The 27,763-nt window shown below is 38.5% G+C and overlaps 2 protein-coding genes across 6 annotated transcripts; one reads left to right on the forward strand and one right to left on the reverse strand.

Moving 5' to 3' along the window:
- Positions 1–29: 29 nt before the first annotated feature.
- Positions 30–21,495, reverse strand: LOC144006481 (sodium- and chloride-dependent GABA transporter 2-like). Of its 4 annotated transcripts, none has more exons than XM_077505346.1 (15): positions 21,379–21,495; positions 8,509–8,641; positions 8,310–8,444; positions 8,046–8,186; positions 7,636–7,723; positions 7,311–7,443; positions 5,498–5,632; positions 5,316–5,419; positions 4,963–5,087; positions 3,272–3,384; positions 3,050–3,190; positions 2,871–2,973; positions 2,696–2,796; positions 2,373–2,543; positions 30–1,108 (listed from the first exon to the last, which is right to left on the reverse strand). In XM_077505346.1, exons 2-15 carry the CDS (start codon positions 8,573–8,575, stop codon positions 986–988), a joined length of 1,680 nt encoding a protein of 559 aa, XP_077361472.1. In that variant the 5' UTR covers positions 8,576–8,641; positions 21,379–21,495; the 3' UTR covers positions 30–985. The 4 variants fall into 4 exon arrangements, with proteins under 4 accessions (XP_077361472.1, XP_077361471.1, XP_077361470.1 ...); XM_077505345.1 differs by having other exon boundaries at positions 3,050–3,187; positions 8,509–10,597; positions 21,379–21,486; XM_077505344.1 differs by having other exon boundaries at positions 8,509–10,597; positions 21,379–21,486.
- jakmip2 (janus kinase and microtubule interacting protein 2) lies at positions 9,921–27,655 on the forward strand. Of its 2 annotated transcripts, XM_077505343.1 has the most exons (24): positions 9,921–10,107; positions 14,691–14,938; positions 15,544–15,798; positions 16,322–16,564; positions 16,712–16,921; positions 17,153–17,251; positions 17,332–17,478; positions 17,551–17,691; positions 17,849–17,905; positions 18,338–18,460; positions 19,158–19,286; positions 19,655–19,738; positions 20,153–20,215; positions 20,324–20,422; positions 21,887–21,988; positions 22,085–22,138; positions 22,223–22,288; positions 22,380–22,448; positions 22,569–22,646; positions 23,427–23,477; positions 23,689–23,841; positions 24,365–24,430; positions 24,628–24,704; positions 26,085–26,231. In XM_077505343.1, the coding sequence occupies exons 2-23, from the start codon at positions 14,810–14,812 to the stop codon at positions 24,676–24,678; spliced, it is 2,469 nt and encodes an 822-aa protein (XP_077361469.1). In that variant the 5' UTR covers positions 9,921–10,107; positions 14,691–14,809; the 3' UTR covers positions 24,679–24,704; positions 26,085–26,231. The 2 variants fall into 2 exon arrangements, with proteins under 2 accessions (XP_077361469.1, XP_077361468.1); XM_077505342.1 differs by lacking the exon at positions 24,628–24,704 and having other exon boundaries at positions 26,085–27,655.
- The last annotated feature ends 108 nt before the right edge of the window (positions 27,656–27,763 follow it).

A 27,763-nucleotide genomic window follows, 5' to 3' on the forward strand; every position in this document is an offset into this window, starting at 1 on the left:
GAAAAAAAAAAGAGAAGGAAGGGCGCAAATGCAAATCAAACAGACTTTTATTGCGACATAACAACCAGACAGAAATGTTTTCTTTTCCTCAAGAGTTTGTGACGATTCTGTCATCCTAGTCAACAGCAAAGGTTGAATCAAGACAACTCCACATGTAACATTTAGAACTGAGAAACGCGGAAAAAAAAAGTTCAGAATGCCTTGATTCAAACTTTGCTATTCTTTCCCCCCCAAAAGATGCTTTATTTATACAGTGTTTAAATTATTACATCAGATTTTGTGCTTTTTCTACCAGATGGCCATCAGGAAAGTCAATAAATGGTCTTTTATTTTACAATGTCACGTCTGTTTTATTTTGTTACAAAAAAAAAAAACTTTAAAGGAGGAATATTCGGAATTTTTCCCATAATCATCATGTTTTTGATATATATATATATTTATTTATTTTTTATACTCATAAAAAAAGACAACAAAGTAAAAAAATAATAATAAATTATATATATATATATATATATATATATATATATATGTGCAAGGTTTACGTTTGAAAGGTGCATGTATTTATTTTACACCATTGTCATTTTGGTCTTGTGTAAACATATCTTCAATTTGTAATAATTATGACATTACATCATTGCAGTAAGTAAATCTGCTGCTTACGAGTGTCAGGATAATAAACTTGCACCTTTACCTTTATGTATACAAGAAATTTAGAAATTCATAAGAAATACAAGTTTTACCGAAAAGCTCCTTAAGTAAAAGTGAAATACAACCGAACTGTGCTTAAGCAGTGATTCTTTCATGTACCACTAGAGGGAGCCATTATATGACTACCACACTTTGAGACTCACTAGTGCGTTCTCATCAACTGTAGCTAAGAACATTTGACTACACCTACGCACTGAATTGAAGGCTCTGATCTTTCATGTCAAATACTTGCGTTTTGTAGTCACTAGTCTCCTTTTTGGAGTTTGCGCACACTCGTTCACTTGGCGACTTCGTCCTGACGGGGCAAGTGTTTAATCTCGGTGAGGGGAGCGGCGACATCGTCTCCCAGCGGGGGAAGACATTTCAGGTCGTCTTCAGGAAGGCACAGTAACAGGAATCGCTGAGGAAAGAGATTCAACACAATGACTCTTCTGTCGACAACATGAGAGTGATTTATGAGTGAGCTATTTTTTAATGACTGGATTAAGTATAATAAGGAATGAGGGGTGTGGAGCCTTTTTCCTAGACTCTGAGTCCTCGAAGGATCATACTAAATATATAAAATATATATATAAATAATGCAACAATAAAACTAATGTTAATTAATTTATTTGAGGGTGAAATTGTTTAAAAAAAAATCTCATATAGTACGTTAATATTAACTAATCGGCAGCATTTTATTATAATGGAAGATGATTGATAGAATAATGTGTGAATGCTGTAAGATTGCAGTATTATTAGAGTGTTCAAGAAAATAAAAATAATGACGTCCTGTCCAATTTACTGCTCGTCACCACTAGAGGGCGGCCTTGCATATGAGCTGACGGGTTCTAAATGATGCCGATGTATTTCCAGGTTCAGAAAACTTTTATGTAGGGACAACTGAGTTCCAAGGTCTTAAACTCATTTATTTATTTATTTATTTATTTATGTTGTGGTGCATTTTGTCCTTTTCTACTTCATTTTAATATTTTAAATTGATTTTATAATTTCAGTGGCCAGTAATATTTTGCACGAATCAAATTGAATGAGTGAAAAATCACAACAGTAAATGTCTGCATAAAATAATTTGCTAAGAAGTAAAAAAAAAAAAAAAAAGCCACAAAAAATAAATAAATTATATATATATATATATATATATATGAAAAAAATAAAAATAAATAAATATATATATATATATATATATATATATATATATATATATATATATTATTTTATTTTTATTTTTTTTCATTATACTTATTTATTTTATTTTACAATTGGTTTTATTAGATTTATGTGTATGACAGATCTCAATGTGCAGCACTTTGGAAACAGTTGTTTATAAAATGTGCTATAGAAATGGATTGGTTTGGATTGTTTTAGTTTTTCATCTTTTATGTCAGAAAATGGATATATGGAAGTTATGGAAATGTCTCATGATCCATCAACGAGTATGTATGTTGGTCCCCCTATTTGAGGGAAGAAGAAAAGAAAGAACGTTTCTTGGAAATCCTTTGTGAAGACCATGACTGGCTGCCAAGCTGTACTGAATCAACATCTACATGCATCTGTTCCTGTTCAAATAAGGCCAACATGACTACATGATGCTAGAAACACTACATGGGGTTTCGTGGGTCAGATTGCCAACACCAAAACCTTCTAAGATTGTGTATTTTGCTCACCTGACGGAGGGTTCCCTCTCCGTTTACTAGCTTGTAGAGCACAAAGAGCGGTATGAGCGACAGGGAGATGGTGGCCAAGAACCAGCCCAAGATGTTGGCCCACAGTGGATAGACATAAGTGCTGCTGAACTTCAACGGGGAGTATCGGACGATGGAGAAGATGAAAGTGCCCTGGAAGATTGCAACAAAAATTATACAAAATGACTTCTGTTTACTCAATCAATCCATTCTTTGAGCTGATTTTAAACATCACAGATGACTGATACTCAAAATAAAAGTTCTCTCGCAGGGCCCTATCGATATAGCCATAATAGAATGCTTACAAAACATAAACAGGGAGTTAAGTAGCACCAGCAGAGCTTCATTAGCGGAGGAGGACGATAACCAATCATATCTGTGATGTTGCCATAGAAACGCTCGGCCCCTGTGAAGTAAAGATTGACAGATTTATACTTTGTTCATGTTGTTTTGTTCTTACTTTCTTTGCAAAGCGCATACCATATACCCACGCAATGCTGACAGACTGGCAGATGGAGAGCAGGAGCAAGGTGGTCCCGCTGCACACGTAGAAATCCACCAGCTGGAGCAGGTACATCCCTCCCTATGAAGACAATAACAATAATAACAATAATACTGTGTACTGCATTTGTATAGGTAACCAAAAAGCGTTTACAAACCTCAGTCACCAGAGAAAGTCCCAGCAGACAGCAGACGGCGCAGATGGCCAGCAGGACCAGCTCGCGTCTGTACCCTTGACGTAGGTAAGATGGGTAAAGATCGACCAGCGATGTCATCAGACACTCCAGACCCACAAACTGCTTGGGAGGAGGCAAAGAGGATCAAGATGATGATGAAACTCAATGGGGGGAGCACTTCTCGTTCAAATAGATAACGCTTACCTGACTATCCAAGCCGAGTAGAATGATCATGAGGAAGAAACACGCGGCCCACACCTGCGGCATGGGCATCATGGCTACAGCACGCGGGTAAACAATGAAGGCCAGTCCTGGACCTAAACACGTGTACAGTACAATGTGGTAAGTTTCAAAATTGTGCATCTTTTAGTCGTGGTCATCGGTTTTCTCACCCACTATTCCAAAAGTATGTCATTTCGGAATTAATCTTAGAAATTCAGAAGCCTTGACTGCATTTGTTCCTTGATACAATCCCGTCTCTCAACTCTTCTGTCATGGTTTGCGTTGGGTTTTTGGTTAGTTTTTTGTTTTACTTTTATTATGGTTCAGGTTTAGTTTGGGTTTTGTCTTTATCCTCATGTTTTTTTAAGTTTCATCCATGATTTGTGTTTTGTTTTGTTGTCCTTGTGTGCCTCCCTAGTCTTGTCAAGCATTATGTCCACCTGTGTTTTGGCCTGCCCTTCCAAATGTATCAACCAATCCATTTGTGCCTTGCCCAGCTGTGTCTCCTTGTGAAAATTAGTGTGTGTGCGTTTAGTCTCTTGTCTCCCCTCTGTCTGTGTTGATTCATTGTCATTTTCCCCCATGTCATGCTGCCGGTTTTGTTCCACGTCTTGTCTCGTTTTACCCCTTTTGGACTTTGTTATTTTTGTTGCTTAGTTTGCAGCTCATTTTTGCCTCCTTGTTTTTGTTTATTAAACTTCTTTTGACCTCATTCTTTGCCTCCTCGCCCTGCTTCCCTGCATTTGGGTCCACCACCACACCACAAACGTGACATCTAGACAGTTCCATTGACCTCATATTTCAGTCTTTACTTTGCAGGCTTTCCAAAGCATTGCAATCATTTCAATTGCACTTTGGTGATTTCTAACACAGTTGGCAAGAATGTGCCACATTAATTGTCTCATCAAATGGTTTAAATTATTTTTAGATGTGATGATTTGCAAAAAGTAACAATTACCTTATTTTTCGGGTTATGAAGTATAAGTTGGAAAAAAAGAAAGGCAGAATCTTGGTCAGCCTTTTGATGTATCCTTGTTTTGGCGCAAGGAAGCTGCATGCTAATTATAGTCCGAAATATATGGTAATGTTTACACTTTTCATTAGGTGTAGCGAGTATAATGTAGATGTCATGACTAGGGTCATGCAGGGGTAATGTTTGGGTCTTGGTTCATGGCTGGGGTCACGCCTGGGTTAAGTTTGAGTTCATGACCGGTTAGGTTCGAGGTCAAGTGTCTGTTTTGTACTGATGTTGTACTGACAAGTTTCAACTAGTTTTAGGCTATGTGATGCTAAGAATCTTTAATGCTATGTGATGTAAGAACTATGTGATGTCAAGGATCTTTAATCGCGTTACTGGGTCAACAGCCAAACAGACAATTCCATGTCAGTATTGAGATCCACATGTCTAGCCACAACCAATGGGATCGATTTACTGTCTATATAAGCTGCCGGGGAGAAATGTGTTTTTTGTTTTGTTTTGTTTTTTACAAATGTAAGGTAACATAAACCTGATAGCCGTGTTTTCTAAAAATACATCTGTATACGGATGATTAGAGTTTTTCGAATCTTTACGATCGTATTGCGTAACTGAGCTGATGCTTTGAAAATAAGCCGCCAACTGTATTTGTAGAATACAAAAGTGAGTGAACCTGCTCGATGCACTCAGCACTTGCCTGATTCTGCCACTTCTGCAATATTGACGCCTTGCTCGTAGGTCATGAATCCCAAGATGGAGAAAATGGCAAATCCTGCCACAACACTGGTGGCACTGTTCAGCAAACACAAGTAGAAACAATCCCTAGATGACAAAAAAAAAAAAAAAAAAAACATCCACAAAACTGTGTGTCATTTTCATTGGCAATAGAATTTGAATCTTAACAAAGCAAGATGGAACTTAAACACAATCCATTCCAAGAGGCAATTTGACCAACAAATGTTCTGAATTTCAGACTATTCCCATGTAAATAGAATTAATTCGTTCCTGGTGTTGAAAACCTTCAAACACTTTTGGAGCCAGTGTGCTTACTTATAACAGTTGTTGTTGTAAGTATTATAACTGCCAAGAGATGTCAGGAATCCGAGGCCGATGGCATAAGAGAAGAAGATCTGCGTTCCGGCGTCTAACCACACCTGAAAACAAACAAGAAAAAAATAGATATGTTTCTAGAGTATTGGAGCAATTACAACACCAAACTGCTCTTATTGTACCTGCGGATCTGATAGGCGGGATACATCAGGGTAGATGTAGTAAATAATCCCATCTATTGCCCCAGGCAACGTCAGACCACGTATGAGTAAAATCAGCAGCATAGCGTAGGGGAAGGTAGCTGTGAAGTAGGCTGCCTAGATTAAAGAAAACAAGATCACATTACAAAGTTAGTTAAAATTGTCCTTCAAACAAACTGTTAGCACCTGCTATTTCATGACCGGCACAATATTCTAACATTTTTCCGGCAATAGTTCTCCAGTTTTTAGTAGACAAAATGGAAACGCTAAAGTGCTACTAATCGAATGAAGCACAGCCGTCGTATTTGATTACTATGATTGGTTAGTTACGTTATTCACATCTGTCTGTAGTCATGACATGCCGGTCCAGCTGTGCATATTACCGACACAAAACAGTTCAATTTGGTGCCTCAAGGGTCATCGCATGTCAATACAAACCGCAATTTGAAATGCCTTGGCTGATCGACTTCACGACCTCATCTACTGGATGTGACAGCTGACATAATCGCCTTCAGCAATTGTACAGTCCATCCCAACCGGGGTCTGCTTTGTTATTTGTAATGAAGTTCAGGTGTGGGTCCCGATGACATCATGAGAGTTGAATCCCTGTTTTTTTGTGAGAGGATGGTTCATAAAGTATTGGACATTTTTTTGTATTATGATTATTTAAAATGTTTCCCATTCATTATTCGCATGTACAGCGTACTAAATTCTGCATGATTGACACTGTTAGGTAGAACATGGTAAATTAGGCAAAGTAAGTTTTTTTTTTGGTGTCCGGTGTTAGATTATTTTCTCCATTTATTCAGCGTTGTGCGTTGCCATGTCAACATAATCTGCCCAGAGCCTTCAGAATCATTAGGAATTTGTGTGTAAAGGCCTTTTCACACTGCACTTTGGTTTCTTGGTGTTCACCACAGGCCAGTGCACATGGATGATGGTGCTCCAGTGCAAGCTTGCCCATATATGGGCGTTGTTTCTTCGCGGCCCACCAGGAAGTGGATTGGATGTTTTTTCCGCTGGTTGGTCTCTACTTTCAGAAATCACTCTGCCAACCCGTCTCCGATTGGATACGCCATCTGAAATCAGCGTGACCTCACTAGTTGTGCGTGTTGATAGCGCGCTGCGTCCTGCTAAGTGCAGTGTGAAAAGGACTTTCATGTGTTTTGGATTTTTCAGACTTTTAGACGTTTTATCTGGAATCACTGTTGATTGATTAACTGCCTTTTGGCGGTCTTAACATGCCTGAAAATTTGCAACGTTGTGCATTACTGTATTTTAGGGTTCCTAAACATTAGCTCCGCCTCCTCCTCGCCCCCCAAAAACGTATGTATAGCGTGCCATGTACATTTTGAATCCCTGACGCTACTTTCAGTGATTGACATGAAGTTGCATGAAAAAGTCTCAAGAACCCATGCACAAAAGCAAACAGAAAGTCAGCCATTTTGTTTTGAAGCAGCCATTGGATGACTGAACTCCAAACTGAAGCTTTAATGTTAATTTAAAAATTTGCAATTAAAAAGGCTTGGTTGGGACCCTTTAATTTGTTTTCAGAATTGCATCACAGGCTGTTTCAAATGCTCTCATCGACCGTAGCCATAGGTTATTCATCCACCCATGCCATAATTTAATATAATATAACCCCCTGTTATTGTGGGAAAGGTGAAACCGCTGTATGCAATACTTGGAATAAAAAATGAGTTTGTGCTTCGATGAGTGCGCCGGATAAGTTGAAGCAGGCAAGCGATGCTGAAACGCAGCCAAGCATGTTGCTCACTGCTGAACTATTTCAAACCTTTCCAGTGGATTTGATCCCCTTCCAAATGCAAAAGTAGCAGACGACCCATGCCAGGATGAGACACAAGACCAGCTCCCACCTCAAGCTTCCCACCTCCTCAATCCCACCAGAGATCTTCAGCACTCTGCGCCTGAGGAGACCACACGTATGGAGCAATGTTGCAATGGCGATGGCGCAACAACATGATTCATAAGGGAGGGAGGGGAACTATATGGGATGAAGGGGGATGACAGGACAACTGGAAAGGGAACGTGAGAAAGAGGAGGGGGGAAGGGAAAAAAAAGTCAGAAGAGTCAAGATAGTCAACTATAGGCGTGCTTACTCCCAGAACTCCACAACTGGCAGAGTGGTGTTCTGGCTGCGTTTCACACCGAGGCTCCGATTTGCAATGCTGTAGTCCATGCATGAGTCTATAAGGCAATGACATAAGACGACATCATGGCCATGTCAAATATGATCAGATTTCTCAAAGATTATGTGCAAAACAATAGGGCCTATATGCTAAAATTATAAAAAATAATTTAAGGTGAGGCTTGAGCTGCCACTTCAGTGGACTATTTTTTTAAGCAGTTAGTCCAGGACTACTAGGTTATTCACATATTTCAATTCGATTTTTTTTTTCTTGTAACAGTACATAAATGCGGTAAATATAAATAAATAAATCGGACTTTTATTTTATTTTTTTAAATACATTTTTTATCCCGTCTCATTTGCTGGGGCACCCGCACCCACCTGTGTTCCAGTCGTTTCCACATGTGGCCCAAGGCAAATCCGCGCTGAACGAGGAGAACAGATAAAAGAATGACCACGCGATAATAATAATGTAGGATGTGGCCCCGAATGCGATGATGAGGTGACTGGCGTAGCCGATGCCTGCAAATTAGAATGGAAACATATTAGAATTCTAAGCGTAAATCGACGGCGCAATTCGTGCGTAATTACGCACTGACTGGCCCTTCCTAAATGACTCAAATGAGCATTAATGCAAAAGTGCACCTTGAAAAAGTGGGCAGATCTTCTTCCAGCACGTAATACCCCCTTGGTTGGTGTACTGTCCCATTGCGGTCTCGAGGAAGAACAACGGGATCCCGCAGATGACCATGAACAAAATGTACGGGATGAAAAACACACCTACAGAGAAAAACAACTTTAGAGTCATCAAGCATGAGAAAAGTGAAAAAAAAATGAAGCCTACCGCCGCCGTTTTTGTAGCACAGGTAAGGAAATCTCCACACGTTCCCCGGTCCAATAATCGCACCCATCACCGTGAGAATGAACTCGGCTTTCGTGCTCCAGTATCCCCGTTCCTGTGTTCCCTGGAGCTTTTTCTGCCCTCCGTTGGGCACAAAAACGCCGCAACTGTCACCATCCTTCTCCGTTGTAAACATTTTTTTGCACTCAAACTTAAAAATAATTTGAAATAAACAGGCAACGCTTTTGTGCGACCAAAATCGCTCCTAAGTTGGGAATGTTGCCGCACTTGCCTCTCAAAGACAATGGTGCTGTGTCAGACAGTAGCTACTTAAGTAAGTTTGTGAGTGATGGAGGAGGACTGGGCTGCACCTTTGGGATGTCCCAGCGTGGTCTTTCATATCACATAATGCGGAAAGTTGAGTTTCTTCTCAAGGGGGAGCAAAAGAAACCGAAAACTTTCGCCTGACATATTGTCATAGTAGTCAGACGACATTTCATCACATTTTGAAAAAAAATAATAATAATTCATCGCAAATCAAATTCCAACAATCCAAATTGTTTTTAATTGAGCGGAGCGCTTCCTTTCACCGAGTTGAACGCCATTTTGACGTGTGACGTAAGCACGGAATTGACAATATCAACAACATGGTTGTTTTGTTTTAGTTTTTTTCTTAAAGCAATTCTAGATTTAACCTCTAAGAGCAGCTGTTCAAAATCATGTGCTCGGTTCACGAAGCCGAGATGGATTGAGCTAAATAAATAAAATATGATCAAACGAGCTAAGCTAAGATCTTTTTGTCAACAATGACATTATGGCAGAGCTAGGAAAAAACCGTACCAAATAGAATACACAGGATAGCCTTTTGAACAGAACATTTTCACAACATCGTTTAGAAGATTCCCAGTGTTACCTTTTCTTTGCAAGATAAAGCTTCTGTCATAATCATGAAAAAGACAGGAGATTGTCGCCATACACAAAAGGTTAGTTTGCCCCAAATCCATGCAATTTTTTCAATGTTGCTGCAGCCCTTTTGGCACCCATTCTTCTTATTAAGCATCAAGTTTGGCGTTATGTCCATTTCTTGGCTCTGTTCATGATGCTCTGGAAATTCTTTTGTACGCTTCTCTTCACTGATTATACAATGAAAATAAGTCCCTTATAGTAAACTGATTTGATTTTGCTATAAGCTTTTTCAACTTGCAAAAATAAAGATCTCGGCAACAATGAAATAATTTTAAATTAATTACAAAATATTTAGTAAAGGCGTATGCAACAACAACTTGGTGTGACAAAATATATATTTCTAATATTTTATAGAGGGCATTTATGTCTGAATTAATCCACAGCCGTCCGGATGTCGGTGGGCTGCGGCGGAAACCAGTGATCTCATCTTGGGCTGCGTGTCGAGGAGGGCGGTGCTAAACTCCGGCATCATCATCATCATCATCCTCCTCCTCCTCCTCCTCACCCTCATCATCACCTCGCCGAGCTGACTGATGATGATGATGCTGACATCTTTTCTCTCCATCTAAAATCAGATCATAACCCGCCATGGAGTGCGTTTCACGCCCATTAGGATATCTCGCAATGGACTGTGAGGTAAGACGACGCACAACGTCCACATCCGTGCTCGAGCATCGTCTCGCGTGGGGCTTTTCCGCTACTAGCGGGCCTTTTAGACTGGCAAGCATGCTTTACGCTCTTTTCTGTCTTGCAAGCGACTTGATCCGAGCTGACAGTACGTCGATTTCCGCTATTTATGTTGTGACAATGTAGCAACAATGCGTTTTGCAGTACTTTGGCGAGCAACATCGGCTTCCTAGCCTGCATGACGGAAGTGAGAATCTCGGCCTGCACCGCACGGGTGACGTGGGAGGGGGGTGAGGGGAAAGGAAGAGGGGGGGCTCAATGGCCATTTTCAGCACCATAATGGAGCGTGCCAGCATCAAATGCCTCACTATCCATACATCGGCCAGTTGGGGGAGTCTGCATCCTTCCTGCTGTTCACTATAAGACAAGTGTGGAGTGAGGCCTTGGACACACGCTAGTGTCTGCTAGCCCGCATCTGCCTCGGGATTCCCACACTGCCCTAATTTGAACACAGAGAGATGCACATTAGTCACACGTACTATTGTCCTGTAAAGGTCAGCATACATCAAGGCTATTGGCTGCTAGTATTAGTAGCTTGTTATCGAAAGTAGGAATGTGATTGGTTGTGGTGGACCAAGTGGGCTGCGTTAATTAAATGGCTTATTGTTGATGTTTCATGTCCTGCGTAAAATCTAATTTTCTCTAATAAAGATAGGGGTCGTAGAGAACCAGCTGTGAGGCAAGAATTGAAGAAAAAAAAATCTGTTTAAGGGTGTGTATCTTTAATAAAAGATGATTTGATATGTTATCATTGTTACGATGCAATTCAAGGATAGTAAATATTAGGGGTGTGAATTGCCTAGTACCTGACGATTCGATTCGTATCACGATTCACAGGTCACGATTCGATTCGATACAGATTAATCCCGATACGAATTTATAAGTCGATTGTTGCGATTTTTTTTCATTCAAATTTAGAAAATACTAATCAGTAAGCTTGTAGAGTGTAAGATTTATATGAAAATGTATTATTTATTTATCTGAAATGTCAGTCTTATAGAGGTTGTAATCTGTTTCATGTTTGAACAGCATTAAAATAAAATTTTAAGGCTTAATGTTCCGTTCATATAACATTCTTCCATGCTCAAGGTGTGAATCCTAACCCGAAGTCAGACGTTTTGTTGAATATTTTTCCATTAAAAATGGAAGTTTAAAAATCGATTCACACACAAAAAAAAAAAAAAAAAAAAAGGCAATGATGATAAGACGTTGAATCGGTAAGACTACCGAATGAACAATTCTGAGCTCTTAAAAAATAAAAAATAAAAATAAAATAAAATAAAATAAAAATAAAAAATAATTTTTTTTTAAATCGATTCGAGAATCGCGCGATGTAGTATCGCGATATATCGCCGAATCGATTTTTTTAACACCCCTAGTAAATATTAAAGTGGAATGATTCAATTCAGTTCTATTTGACGCACTTAATCTTTTAAATCAAAAAACCGATTTTCTGGTTCAAATTTTTTTTTTTTCGTTACACCCCTAAATCATTTGTATTTATTTATTTTATTTTCTAGGTAGATAAAAAAAAAGGGCATGATTCTTCATTAGGCTAAGTATTAAAAAGAACTGCAAGAAGATCTCAACTTGCGGATGATAGTTGAGTCTAGGGGTGTTAAAAAAAAATCGATTCGGCAATATATCGCGATACTACAGCACGCAATTCTCGAATCGATTTTTTAACATCCATTTTTTATGTAAAAATATTCAACAAAACTAACTTTCACACCTTAAGCATGGAAGAATGTTATATTAATGGAACATTAAGCCTTAATATTTTATTTCAATGCTCTTCTAACATGAAAAAGGTTACAACCTGTTTGTTAAATGCAGTGGCTCAGTCATAAAACTGAAGTTTCAGATCAATAAATAATACATTTTCATACAAATCTTATAGTGTACATTGTACAAGTTTACTGAATGGTATTTTCTAAATTTGAGTAAAAAAATCGCAACAATCGACTTGTAAATTCATATCGGGATTAATCGGTATCGAATCGAATCGTGACCTATGAATCGTGATACGGATCGAATCGTCAGGTACTAGGCAATTCACACCCTTATAGTTGACCGTTGTGGATGGGCACTTTAAAACCACCTTCCAACCCCAACTGAGGCCTGCTTTTAATTACATGTACTTTGGAGCTACATAATTAATTAACATGGGAGACTGCCGGTAAAGAATTCAACAGTCTTCTTTTAAGTCTTTGCTTTTTTTTTTGACCATTCGACGCATCCATCTACTGAGTTGATATTTGGCCAAACTCATTAAAGTTGCTCATTTAGTTGAGCTTTTGATGATTTCATTGCATAATGCGGATTAGCAAGGAAGTTGCTTCAAAGTGTACAAGTGAGAAGCAAAGATTATAAAAGCTCCTAACGGTTGAGCAGTCACTTGCGTGAAGGGTGCTTTTAGGCATTTATTATGTCATCGTTGTTATATTTTGGAAAATCTAACGTTCCTTTGCTGATTTGCCAAAATTGTTTTACCTCCATTTCAAATTGATGCTGGAACGTATTCTGTATCTTATGTCGTGGTGTTATTTATACACAACCTAGCATTACACACAACACTAACTCAACGGTAGCGCCATTCTTCTCACTAATAACGAGATCGCTACCCCACAAAATTTTCCCGCAAAACTTTTCAGACATCCGCCAATTCTGACATGGAGATGCAAAGAGTTAACGTGAAATGTTATCTGGCTAACCCGCCTGGTCAGATTTCTTTCCCAAAATGTCAGTGAAGCCGCCTGACCCTTTGGTGGACTTGCCAGCGGATTGCTGTCTGAAGATGAAATATGACAGTAATCAGCTTGGAAAACACAGTAAATTCATATCTGGTTTTGGCCGCTCTGAATGGTTTCTAGGTTAATACCGTATTAGCAGTCTTGGTTAAACTGTGGCTGGCTTTGCATGAAGGTGGCAGCACCAAAATGATGACTCATTATCTTTATAGGTTCTGTAATGTTTTAGATTATCTTGGCCAAGGATCACATGTCTTGTGGTCAGCATAGAGACGAGTTGCCATTGTGTATTCCCAACCAGGATACCGTGGTACCCTATTGAGCCTTGAGAGATTCTCACAGTTGTCGTGAGAAACTATGCAATTTTACTTACTTGTACTACAAAAAAAATCGAATGCATCTTTGTTCCTCTACGAATGCCAAAATGCAGAATAATTGAATGTGCTTTCATTAGATGGCAGAAGGTATCATAAATCTGCTCCCAGGCTCAAACTGTCGCCATCATCAGTCAAGCTCTGTAAAGTAAAACTAAATGAACTGTTTTCTTTGGACAAGCTCCACCAGAGTGACTTAAAAAGTGCATCAAAGGGCACTTGATTGCACACTGTTACGTCCATGTTGATTCCACGTGACCATGACTTTAACGTTAATCTGTATTGCAAAATATTTTAAGCAATGTTATGCAATTTGCTTGCTCTCTGGCTATCTTTGTATCACGGTCTTCATCCAACTCATAGGGAAGATTTAGGAGGCAGCTAATGGTGGCAAAAGTAGCAGAAAAAATACTCTTCAGTTAGTTTTAGGGGTCTGTATCTTTCCAATAAAATAAATGATTCGCTACACCCCTACAAATTACAATTAATCAACATTTCCACTTCGGTAACCAAATTTCTAATGCTCTAGTTGATCAGTATGCTCATTCCTTCTGTATAGTAATTGATTTTTTTATTTTTTTTAAATTGCTCATAAAGCCAGGCATGACGACATTGGTTCTTATTTTTTGTTGTATGAAAGGAACTCATTTCATGCCTTGTTGAAATGCTGTGTTGATCCATTTGTAATGTGCACAATATTTTTTGACTGAAGCTTTTGTATAGCAGACAATTTTTTTTTACCGTTTGTTTGACTTGATAAATCTTACCACAAATTGTGAAAATTGATAGGTTCGAATCACTTTGCAGAATTCTCTCACTTCCGATGCATAGAAGTAATGAAATTGAAAATGAATTGCTACAGTTGATAGTTTTACATTATTTGATTGCATGTGAAATGGTGACATTCAAGAAGCGAAGAATTTGTTAACTGGAATCATTAATTTGTGTGTCGAAGTGGACAGCCTTGGATTCAGTAGTGAGAGACATTCAGCTATACAACTGACTGAATGAGATACATGAGTTTATTCTCACCAATGCCTTGTGGGTAATTTTAGTTTACATTTGTTAAATTAACACCTAGAAAAAACAAGATCACATTTTTTTTCTCACAAGCATTATTCAACAAAATCGTTGTTGAAAATACACAGTCACATTATTTATTTCAATAAGTTGTCTACTCTAAATTCTTGGTTAGGAGTATCTCCTCATGCCTGAATTTTATACGCAGAACGTGTCTAAAAACATCTTATTAGAGACAAAAATACATCATAGGACCTCAACTACATGTAATAAAATAATCTGGATTACAATAACACTATCATAAAGGCACATGAATGAATGAATTAAAAATAATTTGCTCTCTGTAAGCTCAAAATCTCTCTTCCGTTCCCCCTTACCCCTCGCCTAGCCCATTTGTCTAACAGGAGAATGAAGAAGAGGAGAAACAGGAAGCCTTGGGAGCACCGTGGACCAATTCTGTGAAGTCTCCATGAACGCATCAGAAGAGACACTCTAGTAATTGAATCAATGGCCAAGAAAGGGCGCGCAAAGGGCGAGAAGCCCGAAGCCCTCATCTCTGCCTTGCAGGCAGCCAATGAAGATCTCAGGTCCAAGCTGACTGACATTCAGATTGAACTGCATCAGGAAAAATGCAAGGTACAGTGAAGATTAATTTGATGGTATGAAAAACATTTTTTGAGCCACTTGTTAATGTACATATCTCAATTCAGCTCAACTTTATAAATAAAGCACTTTAAAACAAGCATTGCTGTATACTAAGTGATGTACATGAAACAGGAATCGGACATGTTGTAAAGATAAAGAGTAATACAAGTAAAATAGGAACAAAAAACATTGTAAGTATACAAGTAAATACAAATTACAGTAATAAATCAATAACAAGTAGGTTAGTGAATGAATGAATAATTAGATAAATAAACAAACATCCAATTCATCCATACGTGTCAACGTGTTGCTCATTAACACAGTTATGTAGCGTAATTTGCATTTTAACTCATTCACTGCCAGCCCAGGAAAAATGGATTTTTGACATCAATACCCGTCAATGGCAGTGAATGACTGGACTTATCATTTGAGTGTACCGTACTTGTTCGGCTAGCAAAACGCAACTCTGAAATGATAGCTGTGATGCTAATGACAAACAGAAAATCTATAGGCAATACGTACGTCCAAATTTTAGACGCGAGAAATTGCTTTATGTAATTTACCATGTAAGCTGACCTCTGCCCTCTTTCCCAAAGGTGAGCAAGCTGGAGCGCGACAAAGTGCAGGAGGTCAAGCGGGTGCGCGAGCAGGAGCAGCACCGCCACACCGCCATGCTGACGGAGCAGCGGGCTAAGTGGCATGAGGAAAAACAAAGAGAGCTCCAGGCCCTGCGGGAAAATCTGACGCGGCAGCACGAGCAAGAGCTGGCCCGCCACGCCAAAATCAAGGACCAGGAGAACCAGAGGCTCAAGACCGCGCTGAGCGCCATACGGGACGGCAGTGGCGAGAAGGTGAAATTGTTCCTAAGAATTGGATATTGTGTGCTTTTGCATAATGTTTATGGGAATGGAAAGAACTGCTTTGATTTGGCCATGATTGAAGTCGGCTGTGAACACTCACACAGAGGCGCAGATCCGCCAACCTGCACTCTGCGAAATTACCAACATCGGGTCTAACCCGCCTCTGTGCATATTTATGCCACAACCTATACAGGATTTACAACAGGCACAAAAATCAATACTATAACGAGATCACATAATCAAAGTAGGGGAAAAAAAATTAAATGGTGTACCAGGACTCCAAGCAGGTCTAGAATTTGGTCCTATGATCCTGACCAAGACAGATAAAAAAAATTAACTAAAAAAATAAGAAAGTAAATAAATAAAAACAAATAACCAACCAACCACAATGTACTGAGCTTGATCATGCTTAAATCAGACTCCTCCTACTCTAGAAAAGTTATTGGTTATTTCAACCATTTTATTTTTCTAGCGCCGACTCTGTAACCCAATATAATCGAATCTGTGTGGATAGGTGCGCACAGCCTTGACTCTAGAAGCCAAGGAGGACGCTCGCCGTTTCTTCGATCAGGAGCGAGTGAAGCTCCTCCAGGAAATAGCTGAGCTAAAGTCGAGCAAGAAGCAGACAGACGAGGCTCTCAGCAACATGATCCAGGCAGACAAGATGAAGGCCGGCGACCTGCGGGTGGAGCACCAGCAGCACCAGGAGCAGATCTCCAAGATCAAGTGGGACTGTGAGAAGGACATCCGGAGACTGGTAACGCACAATCACCGCAAATTTAAACTCCTTCACTGCCATTGACGATTATACTTGGCAATTACACGGTTTTTGATTACATCTTGGAAATGTAACTTTCTAAACAAAATATATATATATATATATTTTGCTCCGTTTATGTTACAGGTGGACGAAATCAAAGCTAAAGATCGCACCATCTTCTCTCTGGAGAAAGAGATGGAGTCAACGACGGGCTTCCTACAGAAGCTGCAACTTCAGAAGGATGCGCTAGATGAGCAGCTTTTCCTGGTCAAGGAGGCAGAGTGTGGCACAGGGAGTCCAAAAAGAGAGATTCCGGGTCGTGTAGGAGATGGCGCGGAGCACTGTGGTAGCCCAGTAAGTACATCCTTCCCGTCTTCCCTCTGTATAAAGATTTGATTGCCATGACTTGGATGACTAACAATCTACGGCATACTAGGCAAACAATTATTTTACTAGTTGAATAGTTGTAGATTGAAAATTTGTCAATTAATTTGATCATATAATCGCTACTATGTTAAAAACACTTATGTTGACATGATTACGGTAATATAAGTTACTGTTTTTTCATTGTTTGTTTTTTTACAGGACCTGAGAAGAAATCAAAGGCGCATGGCTGAGCTCAACTCAACCATTCGCAAGTTGGAGGACCGAAACTCGCTGCTGGTTGATGAGCGGAATGAACTTGTATGTTGACTCTTCACTTTCCACTCACAGTGCGCAGCTTCTCTTTCGCTTACGCTAACATTCGGTGTTTCTCTGAGCAGCTGAAGCGTGTGCGAGAGTCGGAGAAGCAGTGCAAGCCGCTTTTGGACAAGAACAAGCTTCTGAGTAGGCGCAATGACGAGTTGACTCTCACCATGCAGAAGCTGGAGGAGAAAGCAAAGAATCTGGCCAAGGAGAACCTGGAGATGGTCAGCACAGAGTTGCACGAGTACCCGCCATTTTGTACAGGCATTAATTGATGATTTTGCTTCTGTTATCAGAAGGAAAAAATCAGCACCCAACCCCCACTAAAGAAACCCAAGTCTCTGAATGACCTGGACCAAGCCCACGACGACCAGGAAATAGCTTTTCTCAAGCTTCAAGTCCTGGAGCAGCAAAGCATGATTGACGAGCTTGCGAGAGTATGTTTTGTCTTTGACCGCATGGTCATTTAGCACGCTCACATCCCATGTTAAGCATTAATCACACATATAATGGAAAATGATTAAATCTGCGTGTATAGTGTGTATGTCAGTTTCTTGTAAACATAAATTGATTTGAATTCGTCTTTGGTTCCAGGACCGAGAGAAACTGCTTCGGAAAAAAAGGCATAAAAGGAGTTCCAGGCCAATTAAGGTAAAAAAAACATTTGAGTTGATAACTTATTTTCTACAAGCCAACAATGGGGTACAAAATGGTGATAAACAATCAATATGTCTATATGTTCCAAAACGGACTTAAACTGTACTATTCTGCCCTTGCTACATCCCTGCTGTAGTAGACATGACTCTTGCAATGAAACACCTGTTGATGAATCTTTCAACTTAATACACCATGCAGATGACTCAAAAGGTGTAAAACTATAACACAAAAACACAGGCTGTTGTAAAATAAAATGGCGTGCTCCACAGACAAACAATACTAGCATGCTAACGTTCGCTAGCTAACGCGCTAATTGTTAGCTCGATGCTAATCGCTAGCTCCAATTTAACATTTACAGACAGTGTTTTACCCCTCAAGTTTCATTAAATTAATCCATAAACCTTAATCGATATTTCCTTTATGCAGAGGCACATTGTGGTGGACACGTTCTTTGGGTATGATGAAGAGTCAATGGATTCTGAAACATCCTCGGTTGCTTCTTTCCGCATGGACCGGACACCAGCTACTCCCGATGAAGACGTTGATGAGGTAATCATTTCATTGGAAGAAAATATTTTTCCTTCTAAAATATAATTATCCGTATTCATCAGTGTTTCTGAAGATAAATTATGTTATTTTAGTCGTAAATAGTTTGTATCTTTGATTATTTAGAAACTGAAAAAAAAAGAAAAAACTTTTTTTTTTTTTTGTAGTAGTAGTCGCATGTATTTTTTGGACACCCTCACTTTGGCAGTCCATTTTTCTTTGAATAGTCCATTTTCACAGTCCACTTTTTTTGGCAGCAAATTTGGAACAGAACTTCTTCGTTTAATCCTGTCTCCTACAGCTGGTAAAGCGTCCGCAAAGGTTTAGAAATTGCATTACCAGCAGTGAACTTTGTGATCCAGTAACAGACAATTAAGTCTCAACATATACAGTAAATGCTAACCCAACCCTAACACTTAGCAAAGGTAAACATTTTTCATTTTGGGGTTGATGACGCACTGCGCTGTTTAAAGTGTAGTGCGACTTTCAGTCATTCTGCTACTTGGAACATCTCGTCTGATCTCAGAAAGTCTCTGCAAGAGTTCCGGGCCAATAATAAGTGGTCTGGAGTCGACCTATAAACAGCTGCATTGAATACACTTCTCTTACGTGCAACAATGAGGACAAGAAGCATCGAATATGGATGCTTAGATTGTTGACTGACGCTTAAGGTTCTGTTTCTTGAATGTTTGTTGGTTAGGGTCTAGCCAATGAGGAGTCTGAGCTGCGGTTCCGCCAGCTGACCAGGGAATACCAGGCCTTACAGCGAGCATACGCACTGCTGCAGGAACAGAAGGGAGGCATTCTGGATGCTGAGATGGAAGCCAAGGTACACAAACCCCCCCAATAGTGTAATACAAGCATGCGTTTCATAAGCTTTTTTCATGACATGACATAAAATTAGACCAAATGTGTCCTGATTTCCACAACTATTTATTTGTTAAATGCCAGAATAATGAGAGGATTTTTTAGTTTTAGTTTTTTACATTTAAAGTTTTTTTCATTTTGATGCTAATATTTTTTTTGGCTCATGTATCGGTTATCGACCCTTGACTACTAATAATCAGTATCGTATTGGCCTTGAAAAAAAACATAGCTGTCTAATGTGTCTATCACAACCAAATATTATTCCTTAGCTGTTCACTGTAGTGATTACAGACACTAAGTTTTAATGGATCATTGTTTTGTGTGTTTCAGGCTCAGGAGCAGCTCCAAGCAGACATACTCAGGTACAAGGCCAAAATTGAAGATTTGGAGAGGGAGCTGACCATGAAGGGTCAGGTATGATACACATAATCACACACTCATGTATAAAATTGCATGACCTGCAAAAAATGAGCAACTCAGCATTTTTAAATGTGATTTATTTTGTACATGTATTATGTGAGTGCAGTTACATGAAACTATTAGTTGCAATTGGATTTTCTTAGAAATGAGGCGTCATAGAAAGCTTTCCGTGTTGTCTGCACTGGACAAATAAGTGGAACAAGCTCAAAATGTTGCGTGTCAACTTACTTCTATGATCAAAATCTCTGTGAGACTAATGTTCTCTATCAGTGAACAAAGTCAAGTGATGTGAATGTGTGTTAAACATGATTAGTCGCTACTTTCAAAAACTTTTCGACACTGCAGATCAAAGTGCCCAATTTGGATTTTCCAAATTGTTTGACGTAAAACTTTTCTGTTCTACACCAGGACTCCAAATGGGTGGAGGAGAAGCAACTGTTCTTACGACGAAATCATGAACTTTTAGAGAAGGTTGGACAGCCATCAAAATATTATTTCGTAATAATGAATCCGAAAATAATAATAAGGCTTCATTGCAAAAAGCTTCTTCAGGTAACATTTTCCTTGTGTGGTGTCCAGGTGGAAAAAATGGACATGGAATGCAGTCGGGCGCAGCAGGAACTACAAGACTCCAAAGACCAAAATGAACTGCTAGAGTTTAGGATCCTGGAATTAGAAGTAAGCCACGCTTACTTGATGAGAAGTAATTATTTTTGTGGTTTAATACATGTGCAAAAATATGAGCAGGCAGGTTACAAACTGAACAATGTGACCTGATTTCTATCCGGAGATGCATAAGCACAGGAAGCACTTACTCTTTCATTCATTGATTCATCACACATATGAAATCACATTTGACCATTATTGTTGCAATATGGTATTCACGATATGCACAGTCATAAAATAATTGTATGCTTTGTAGTAACAGTAATGCAGTGTATCAAACAATTCCACTTTGTCTGAATTTATGGATATAATTTAGACTTATTTGTGAACTTTTTTTTAACTGAACAAGAAGAAACATAAATGTTAAATAAAACAATACTCAGCCCCTATATGCTCTCACACCAAAAATAGGTCTGAGAGATGCTATGGCCCTGAAATTATGCAGAATTTGCAATAAATCTGATGATTGAAGACATAATTTCTAATGCTAACCAGCAGGTTTCAGTTATTGTTATGAGTTTCCATGTAATATACATATACATACTTACAGAAATTGCATCTTATAAAGAGAATGTGAACAGATGGACATAAATATAGTTCACTTAAAAACGTTCTGTCAGCCATTGGTATAGTGCTGTCACTATCGAATCTTTTTAAAATCAATTATCTTACTGATCATCCACGGAGTAATATTGTACTTGATTCCCCCCACACCGTTTTTAAAAAATATATATAATCCACAAAGGTTGGACGTAAATTGAATTGAGTGGATATAAGTACTCATAATTTATAAACTTCTATACATATACATTCCAAAAAATTAGCCTATGCTAAACTGTTAGCAATCGCGATTAACAGCGTGCTAGCGATTACCACTTAATTTAAGGTAAACAAACACTGTCATTTAGTTCACACATACATGATTATAACTACATTCCACATGTCATAGTGCCGTAAACGTAACTTACAGACGATTCTTCCAAATTATCCCATGAGTAAACAAGGGTAGCGCTAGCTGTTAGCTACATGGTCAATAACTTCCTGTTCTCTGTCCTCTTCTGGGCACATTTAGTACATGACCGCCCTCTACTGGTTAAGCGATGAACACCTAAAAGCGAGTGGCAGGTTATAATTTGGGAATCATTACAGCGTAGGTGCTTTTTAGGACGTTCAGAACTTCCTTTCCTGTGTTTTGTAGCTCAGCGTGCTATATTGTCTTTAATAAAAAAAATAAAATAAAATAAAAAAAAACACTAAGTACTAAGTCAATGAGCGTTTTAAGCCAGACAAACAACATCCACCATTTGGCCACTAACAGAAGAATTAAAGATCAGATCACAGCCGCCATTGCAATACTGATAAGATAATATAGGTAATTATAGTTTGTGTGGATATAATTTTTTATGGCTTTTCGACACGCAGTTGATGATGTGCATTCCTGTTCAAGCTGACAACAACGCGCGTTTACCGTTGCAGGAGCGAGAGAGGAGGTCGCCTCCTTTCAACCACCTGCGGATGCATCCCTTCTCAGAGGGAGTCAGTGCACTGCAGATCTACTGTATGAAGGAGGGGGTCAAGGTACATTATGGAAGGCCGTTGATGATGGATTGTGGAATCTATGTAACCGATTTACATGCTTCAGTCTTATTAGAATCCCATGTGTTCCTTCCACAGGATGTGTGCATACCAGATTTGATCAAACTTTTAGATATCCTCGGGGACAACGGGGTAATCCACGTCACACTTTATCATGACTGTGAATGTCAATGTTAGAAATGCTCATTCATGCAAATTTCTTTTTTTTGTTTTAAGAATTTACGAAATGAGGAACAAGTGGCCATCATTCAGGCTAGCACCGTTTTGTCATTAGCTGAAAAGGTAACGATTATAGCCAAGCCTAATTCGTTTTATCCCTGAAATGTTTATCATGTGCTTAGGTTTGTTTTTTGTTTTCTTTTCTGCCCTCTAGTGGATTCAGCAGATTGAGGGAACTGAGGCAGCCTTACACCAGAAAATGATGGACTTGGAGATAGAGATGGTAAGCGACACATATCCATATCCATCTCTAGCACTTGTGAGCTTGGAGTCTGTCCCACATTGCTGGGAGATTTAAATGGGCTACTCAGGAGCATTAACTTTTGATCCTCACTCTCAACAGGAGATGTTCTGCAAACAGAAAGGATACCTGGAGGAGGAGCTGGACTATAGAAAACAAGCCCTGGACCAGGCCTACATGGTAAGCACGTGTTATATGTGAGCGTGGTCAAACATTAACTGTGGCATAGTGGCTCTGTGCCAATATTGTTATTTAAAAATAAAAAAATAAAAAATAAAAAGACAGAAAGTGTAATTCCACCTTTTTCCATTTTCCATTAATTAGCAGTAGAACAATGGAAATTTTACCTATTTGCCCAAAATCTGCATAACAATAACTGTTGATTCAACAACATTTATGACACATACGTCTGCTATTATTAACACATACTGTAATATACCAACATATATATTCCCTGTCCAAATGTATGCTTCATATTATCTGATTAAAAGTCTGTTGCTGCTGCCATGACAAAGTCCACCTTCCCCACTGTAAACAGTCGTAAACGACCTAAAATGGTGTACCGCTACCCTCTGCTGGTGGTTTGGCTTATTACATCTCTTCAAGTGCTTGCAATTTAAAGGGCCTTATCAACTCCTACCAGTGGGAAAAAAAATGGAAATTTAACAACATAACTCGACCTTGACACTGAATGTTTTGATTCTAATCGACGACTTAAGTCGTTCTTGGCAGCTGACGAGTTAATTTTGGCGTCATGTTTTTGTTGTCTTAAATCGACTCAAACTACTTTAGACTTTGTTTTTTTCTTAAGCGCTAACTCTATACTGTATTTACTTGTTTACTTCTTAGATCACCCGTACCATGTAACCAAGTTAGAACCGAAATGCCTATTTCTGTCAAGAAAAGCATGTAGTTCACCTTGTTCCTTTCTACTGGCTCATTTTTGTACTTTTTCAACAGCAAATCCACGAGTTGGAAGCAACGTTATACAACGCTTTGCAACAAGACAAGGTTATTTCAACACAACACAATCAAATACATGTCTGAACAAAATGGCTGACGTTCTGACCGGCACCATAATCTGCACATTTTCAACATCTTCTCAGCTCAAGTTTAGGCACATGATGATATAATGACAAATTAAAGTCACAAAGTTTTTACGCATAAGGCTGAGGATTAGTCGCAGATGTTTTGATGATTCCTTGTATCCACCTGGCTGCAGGTGATCAAATACGGCGAGCCGCTGGATGAGTTTCAGCGGGATGAGCTGCGATCGGCGGTGGAGAAGCTGAGGAGGCAAATGTTGAGGAAGAGTCGAGAGTATGACTGTCAGATCCTGCAGGAAAGGATGGAGCTGCTGCACCAGGCGCACCAGGTACGTCCGCACTCCACCGCAACAACAGCAATTAAAATAAAAAATAAACAAAATATTTAAAGGCATTTAAAAGCAAAAGAAAAAATTATCTTGCACAGAATAATTTTTAAATCTGGATTTGAATGCATTTACTGTATACTTGGGGGCTGACTTCTGTTGGCAACTTATTGCAACATAACAGCTAAATGCTGCTTCACCATATTTACTTTAAAACCTGGGCTCCACTAATTGGATTCTGCGGACCGCTGAGCCTTATTGGCATTATGTAATAGGGTAAATTACAATTCCCAAACATCTGTACAGCCGAACGGTCATGCTGAAATAAATAAACCCCAAAGGCTCATGTATGAAATTGTCACCAAAAAAAAGGAAGTTAGTTGTATTTAACTTTTAAACATAAGTAATATAGTTCAGGTATTTGTTATTATTTTTGTGTAACAAATTCTTTTTATTTTTTGTTGCTTATTTCATGAGTTCTCGTTAACTATAATAACCTTGATTAAATCTGAATTATTTTTTCCAGCGAATTCGAGACCTTGAGGACAAGACAGAAATCCAAAGGAGGCAGATTAAAGACCTAGAGGAAAAGGTAGACTTGTACTCTTACTTGTATGAAATATAATAACTGATACATGTTATCAGGCTGCTTTCTTGTTGATGAAATATCGTTGACTTCCTGCACTTGTGTGTCCATGTGTGTGTTCCTGATGTGACTAACATGCTGCATGTTCCACTAATTTCTCTCACCTTCTCTCTTTCCTGTCTATTTGCTTTCTTTGCTGGCAGTTTTTGTTTCTGTTCTTGTTCTTTTCTCTTGCCTTTATCCTTTGGCCTTGAGGTCGATGGCGTGTCCCGCCGCAGAGGTGAGTCAACAAATCTCGACTGCGTATTGATAACAAGACGGCAGTGACTAAAAGCTGGAAATACTCTGATTCTTCAGCCGCGTTTCCATCAAGTGGCGAGTCCATTGATCTATGTATGCGGATGAATCTTTTGGTACACTTTTCAATGGGTGTCATCACGTGGTGGTATTTTGATATACTTTTAAAAACTTTTTTCAAAAAATTGGGGGGGAAAAATGAACTAGACGGGACTGATCTGATTGATGGAAACAGGCCACATAGTAGTAGACAGTCCAATTCATCACTAACTCATCATAGATAAAATAAACTTACTGGATTCTGGCCTTTAGAAATAAGGTGTGTTTAAAGTAGAGTATAACCGATGGAACAGTAACGGGGCAGCCACAAGGCTAAATATGTTAAATTAGTCCCTCAGACAGTGTTTAAAAAAAAATAAAAAATTTCTTAATGTGAGCAAAAGAAGATCTTGCGAATTTTTAACCCCATAACAAAAATAAGCAAAATTTATTTAAAAAAAAAAAAAAAAAAAAAAAAAAAAAAAGTTTTTAACCCTGGTCTGCTTCCTGTCACACACATTTCATATTTTCCTTCTGCCTCACCCTTCCATCTTTCTATATAACAATATAACTTGTGCTATGGCATGGCACTATGATAATTATGACAATATTAAATAATGAAATTAGTGCTGTCAAAGTTAAAGCGTTAACTAATTAATTAATCACAAAAAATTACCGCCTTAATCATTGTATTACCACAGATTAATCACACTATTAATTTTGACCGCAGATGATCCTTTTTAGCCGACAGCGGTGGTTACTTTAAAGGTAGCTGTTGGAGTTTGAGTAATAAACATAACTACATGCATTAAAGTAAAGCATTTAATAAATGTTTATATATGCCGTAGGTAATTTTTTCCCATTTTAAATTATGAAAAGAATTAATTGATTAGAAAAAGCAGGATGAGCTTGTGCGGTGGATATACATTTTTGAAGACGTCCTCATAACATTAAATGTCGAAAAAATTAACACATAACTGGTGCGCTTCAAATTTAGCAGGCAAAATATGTTGGGGGAAAAAAAGCCTTTTTAAGTCAGTGATTAATCACGATTAATCAAAATTCTAAGATGTGATTAATCTGATTAAAAAATTTAATTGATTGACAGCTCTCAATGAAATATTAAGATTTATTTAGGAATTAACATTTATTGCATCCCATGAGTGGAACCTAAAAGGTTTCATTTTGAGTAATGTCAGTAATGTGCACAAAAGGATTACTTGATAATAGAATTTTTTTACTTCATTTATTACTGGAAGGTCAATTGAGCTTTACATTTTACATGTATCACTAATTTGTTTTATTTGTATTTATTTTTTTGCAGGTGATGCATCCGCTTGGAGATCCCGTTTGTCACTGCTGTTGTGTTATTTATTTTTCATCCAAATGTGGTGGAGCAACAGTGGCTGTTTGTGTGGTGACGGTATACAAGTCAATTGGATGTTGGCCGTGGATGCTCACTTTTTTTTTTTTTTTTTTTTTTTTTTTTTTTTTTTTTTTGTGGGTCTCTCAGGATGCAGGACTGCCTGAACAATACATACACACACGTGCATATGCAGTTGCATGTAGATGCACATCCGTGTTGCTTTGACAAATCCAAAACCAAAGCCTGGGAAGTAAACGATGTCTCTGCCATGCAGGGTAATAATAATAGTAATATTATTGTGTGTCAGCCATCACTGTTTGGGGGAAACGAACAAAACAAAAACACCCGCCCACAGCTGATTGTCTCCTCTTTCAAGCCTAAAATGATGGAAATACAAGTCAGACTGCTCCAGAGGCAAGTGTACAGATACTGGAAGACGCTCAGGTTGGGAGACTCGGAAAAACAACGAACAATGGGCAGCTCGGAGTAACTGGATTGTCAACATTTTTCGGAGTTTTTCTCCAAAAGCTAGCAGATGAATTACGATCTTTACTCTCTGGTTTGATTGGTTCCCCTTTTTTAACAGCTCCCCAGTCCTCGATACATCCACATTTGATGTTCATGTGTACATTGAAGCCATTTCTTTCACATTGTTCTGTAAATGGTCATGCTTTTACGTTTGTTGCAGCTCGAGCAGCCAACTCGGCAATTTTGTATTTTTTAAAAAATTGCTCAGAATTTATTGTAATGACAGTTGCAAGTATGTCTTTTTTGGACATCATAACTTAAAAAAAAATTGTTGAATGTGGAAAACAACCCCCTTTTTGACCTTTCATCATGTAGTTGCTCTTGCTGACCAGCTGAGGGCAGACGTGTTAAACATGAACTCAAATCAATGCACCCTTTAAAAGTTTGAATGATCAGGCTTGTAAATGTTATAAAACCTTTAAAAATATACAGATTGGTCTCAACCATTTTAAATATTGTCAATTCTTTATTAGCTTTAAATAAAATGACTATGAAAACAAAACTAATCATTTTCCTATAATGACTGCTCCTTTTTTTTTTTTTTTTTTGTGCTAACCACAACTTGGATACTAACTAACAACCCCCAGTCTTTATTCATTCACCAAAATTCAATCCAGACCTTGCAATATGTTATGATGTCATTCTAAATATTTAGCATCGGTGCATGTGGCCTCCTCACATTTCATCCATGACTTCACGGGGAATGACCGAGACTATTTTTGTGCAAACTTCGCTAACAAGCAGTTGCCTTAAATACATTTCCCCCTTTGGTTCGTGTATACATTTTTAGCCCCAACATATTTTTACCCCCCGCCCCCGAGGTGGTTGAAATTATTGTGTAATGTATATTTAAATCTATATTTTGTTTTTAACTCAGAGGATTTTTTTTTTTTTTATCTGTCCTTTTCTGTCTTCCAACAAGAATTTAACCCCTCCTACTTTCATGTAGATGATTAAATAAACTGGACAAAGTCCAATAGGACTTTGGCTTTGATGGATGACACATGGTCTTGTTTCGTTGTTGTTTGTTTTTTGTTTGGGTTTTTTTGCGTGCGTGCGTGTGTGTGTTTTGAACTTTTGAACTTAAGTTTTTGTTCTATTAGAATTAC

Source organism: Festucalex cinctus, chromosome 18 (genome assembly GCF_051991245.1).
Source record: "Festucalex cinctus isolate MCC-2025b chromosome 18, RoL_Fcin_1.0, whole genome shotgun sequence".
NCBI classification, from domain to species: Eukaryota; Metazoa; Chordata; class Actinopteri; order Syngnathiformes; family Syngnathidae; genus Festucalex; species Festucalex cinctus.

Excerpts from the sequence above, each read along its gene's own strand:
- jakmip2 (XM_077505342.1), top strand. The coding sequence starts at position 14,810 with ATGGCCAAGAAAGGGCGCGCAAAGGGCGAGAAGCCCGAAGCCCTCATC. Across the intron at positions 17,252-17,331 it reads TTGATGAGCGGAATGAACTT|CTGAAGCGTGTGCGAGAGTC; the intron begins GTATGTTGACTC and ends TTCTCTGAGCAG. Across the intron at positions 23,842-24,364 it reads TGCTGCACCAGGCGCACCAG|CGAATTCGAGACCTTGAGGA; the intron begins GTACGTCCGCAC and ends TATTTTTTCCAG.
- LOC144006481 (XM_077505344.1), bottom strand. The coding sequence starts at position 8,701 with ATGTTTACAACGGAGAAGGATGGTGACAGTTGCGGCGTTTTTGTGCCC. Across the intron at positions 8,445-8,508 it reads GTGCTACAAAAACGGCGGCG|GTGTGTTTTTCATCCCGTAC; the intron begins GTAGGCTTCATT and ends TTTTCTCTGTAG. Across the intron at positions 1,109-2,372 it reads GAGAGGGAACCCTCCGTCAG|CGATTCCTGTTACTGTGCCT; the intron begins GTGAGCAAAATA and ends CTCTTTCCTCAG.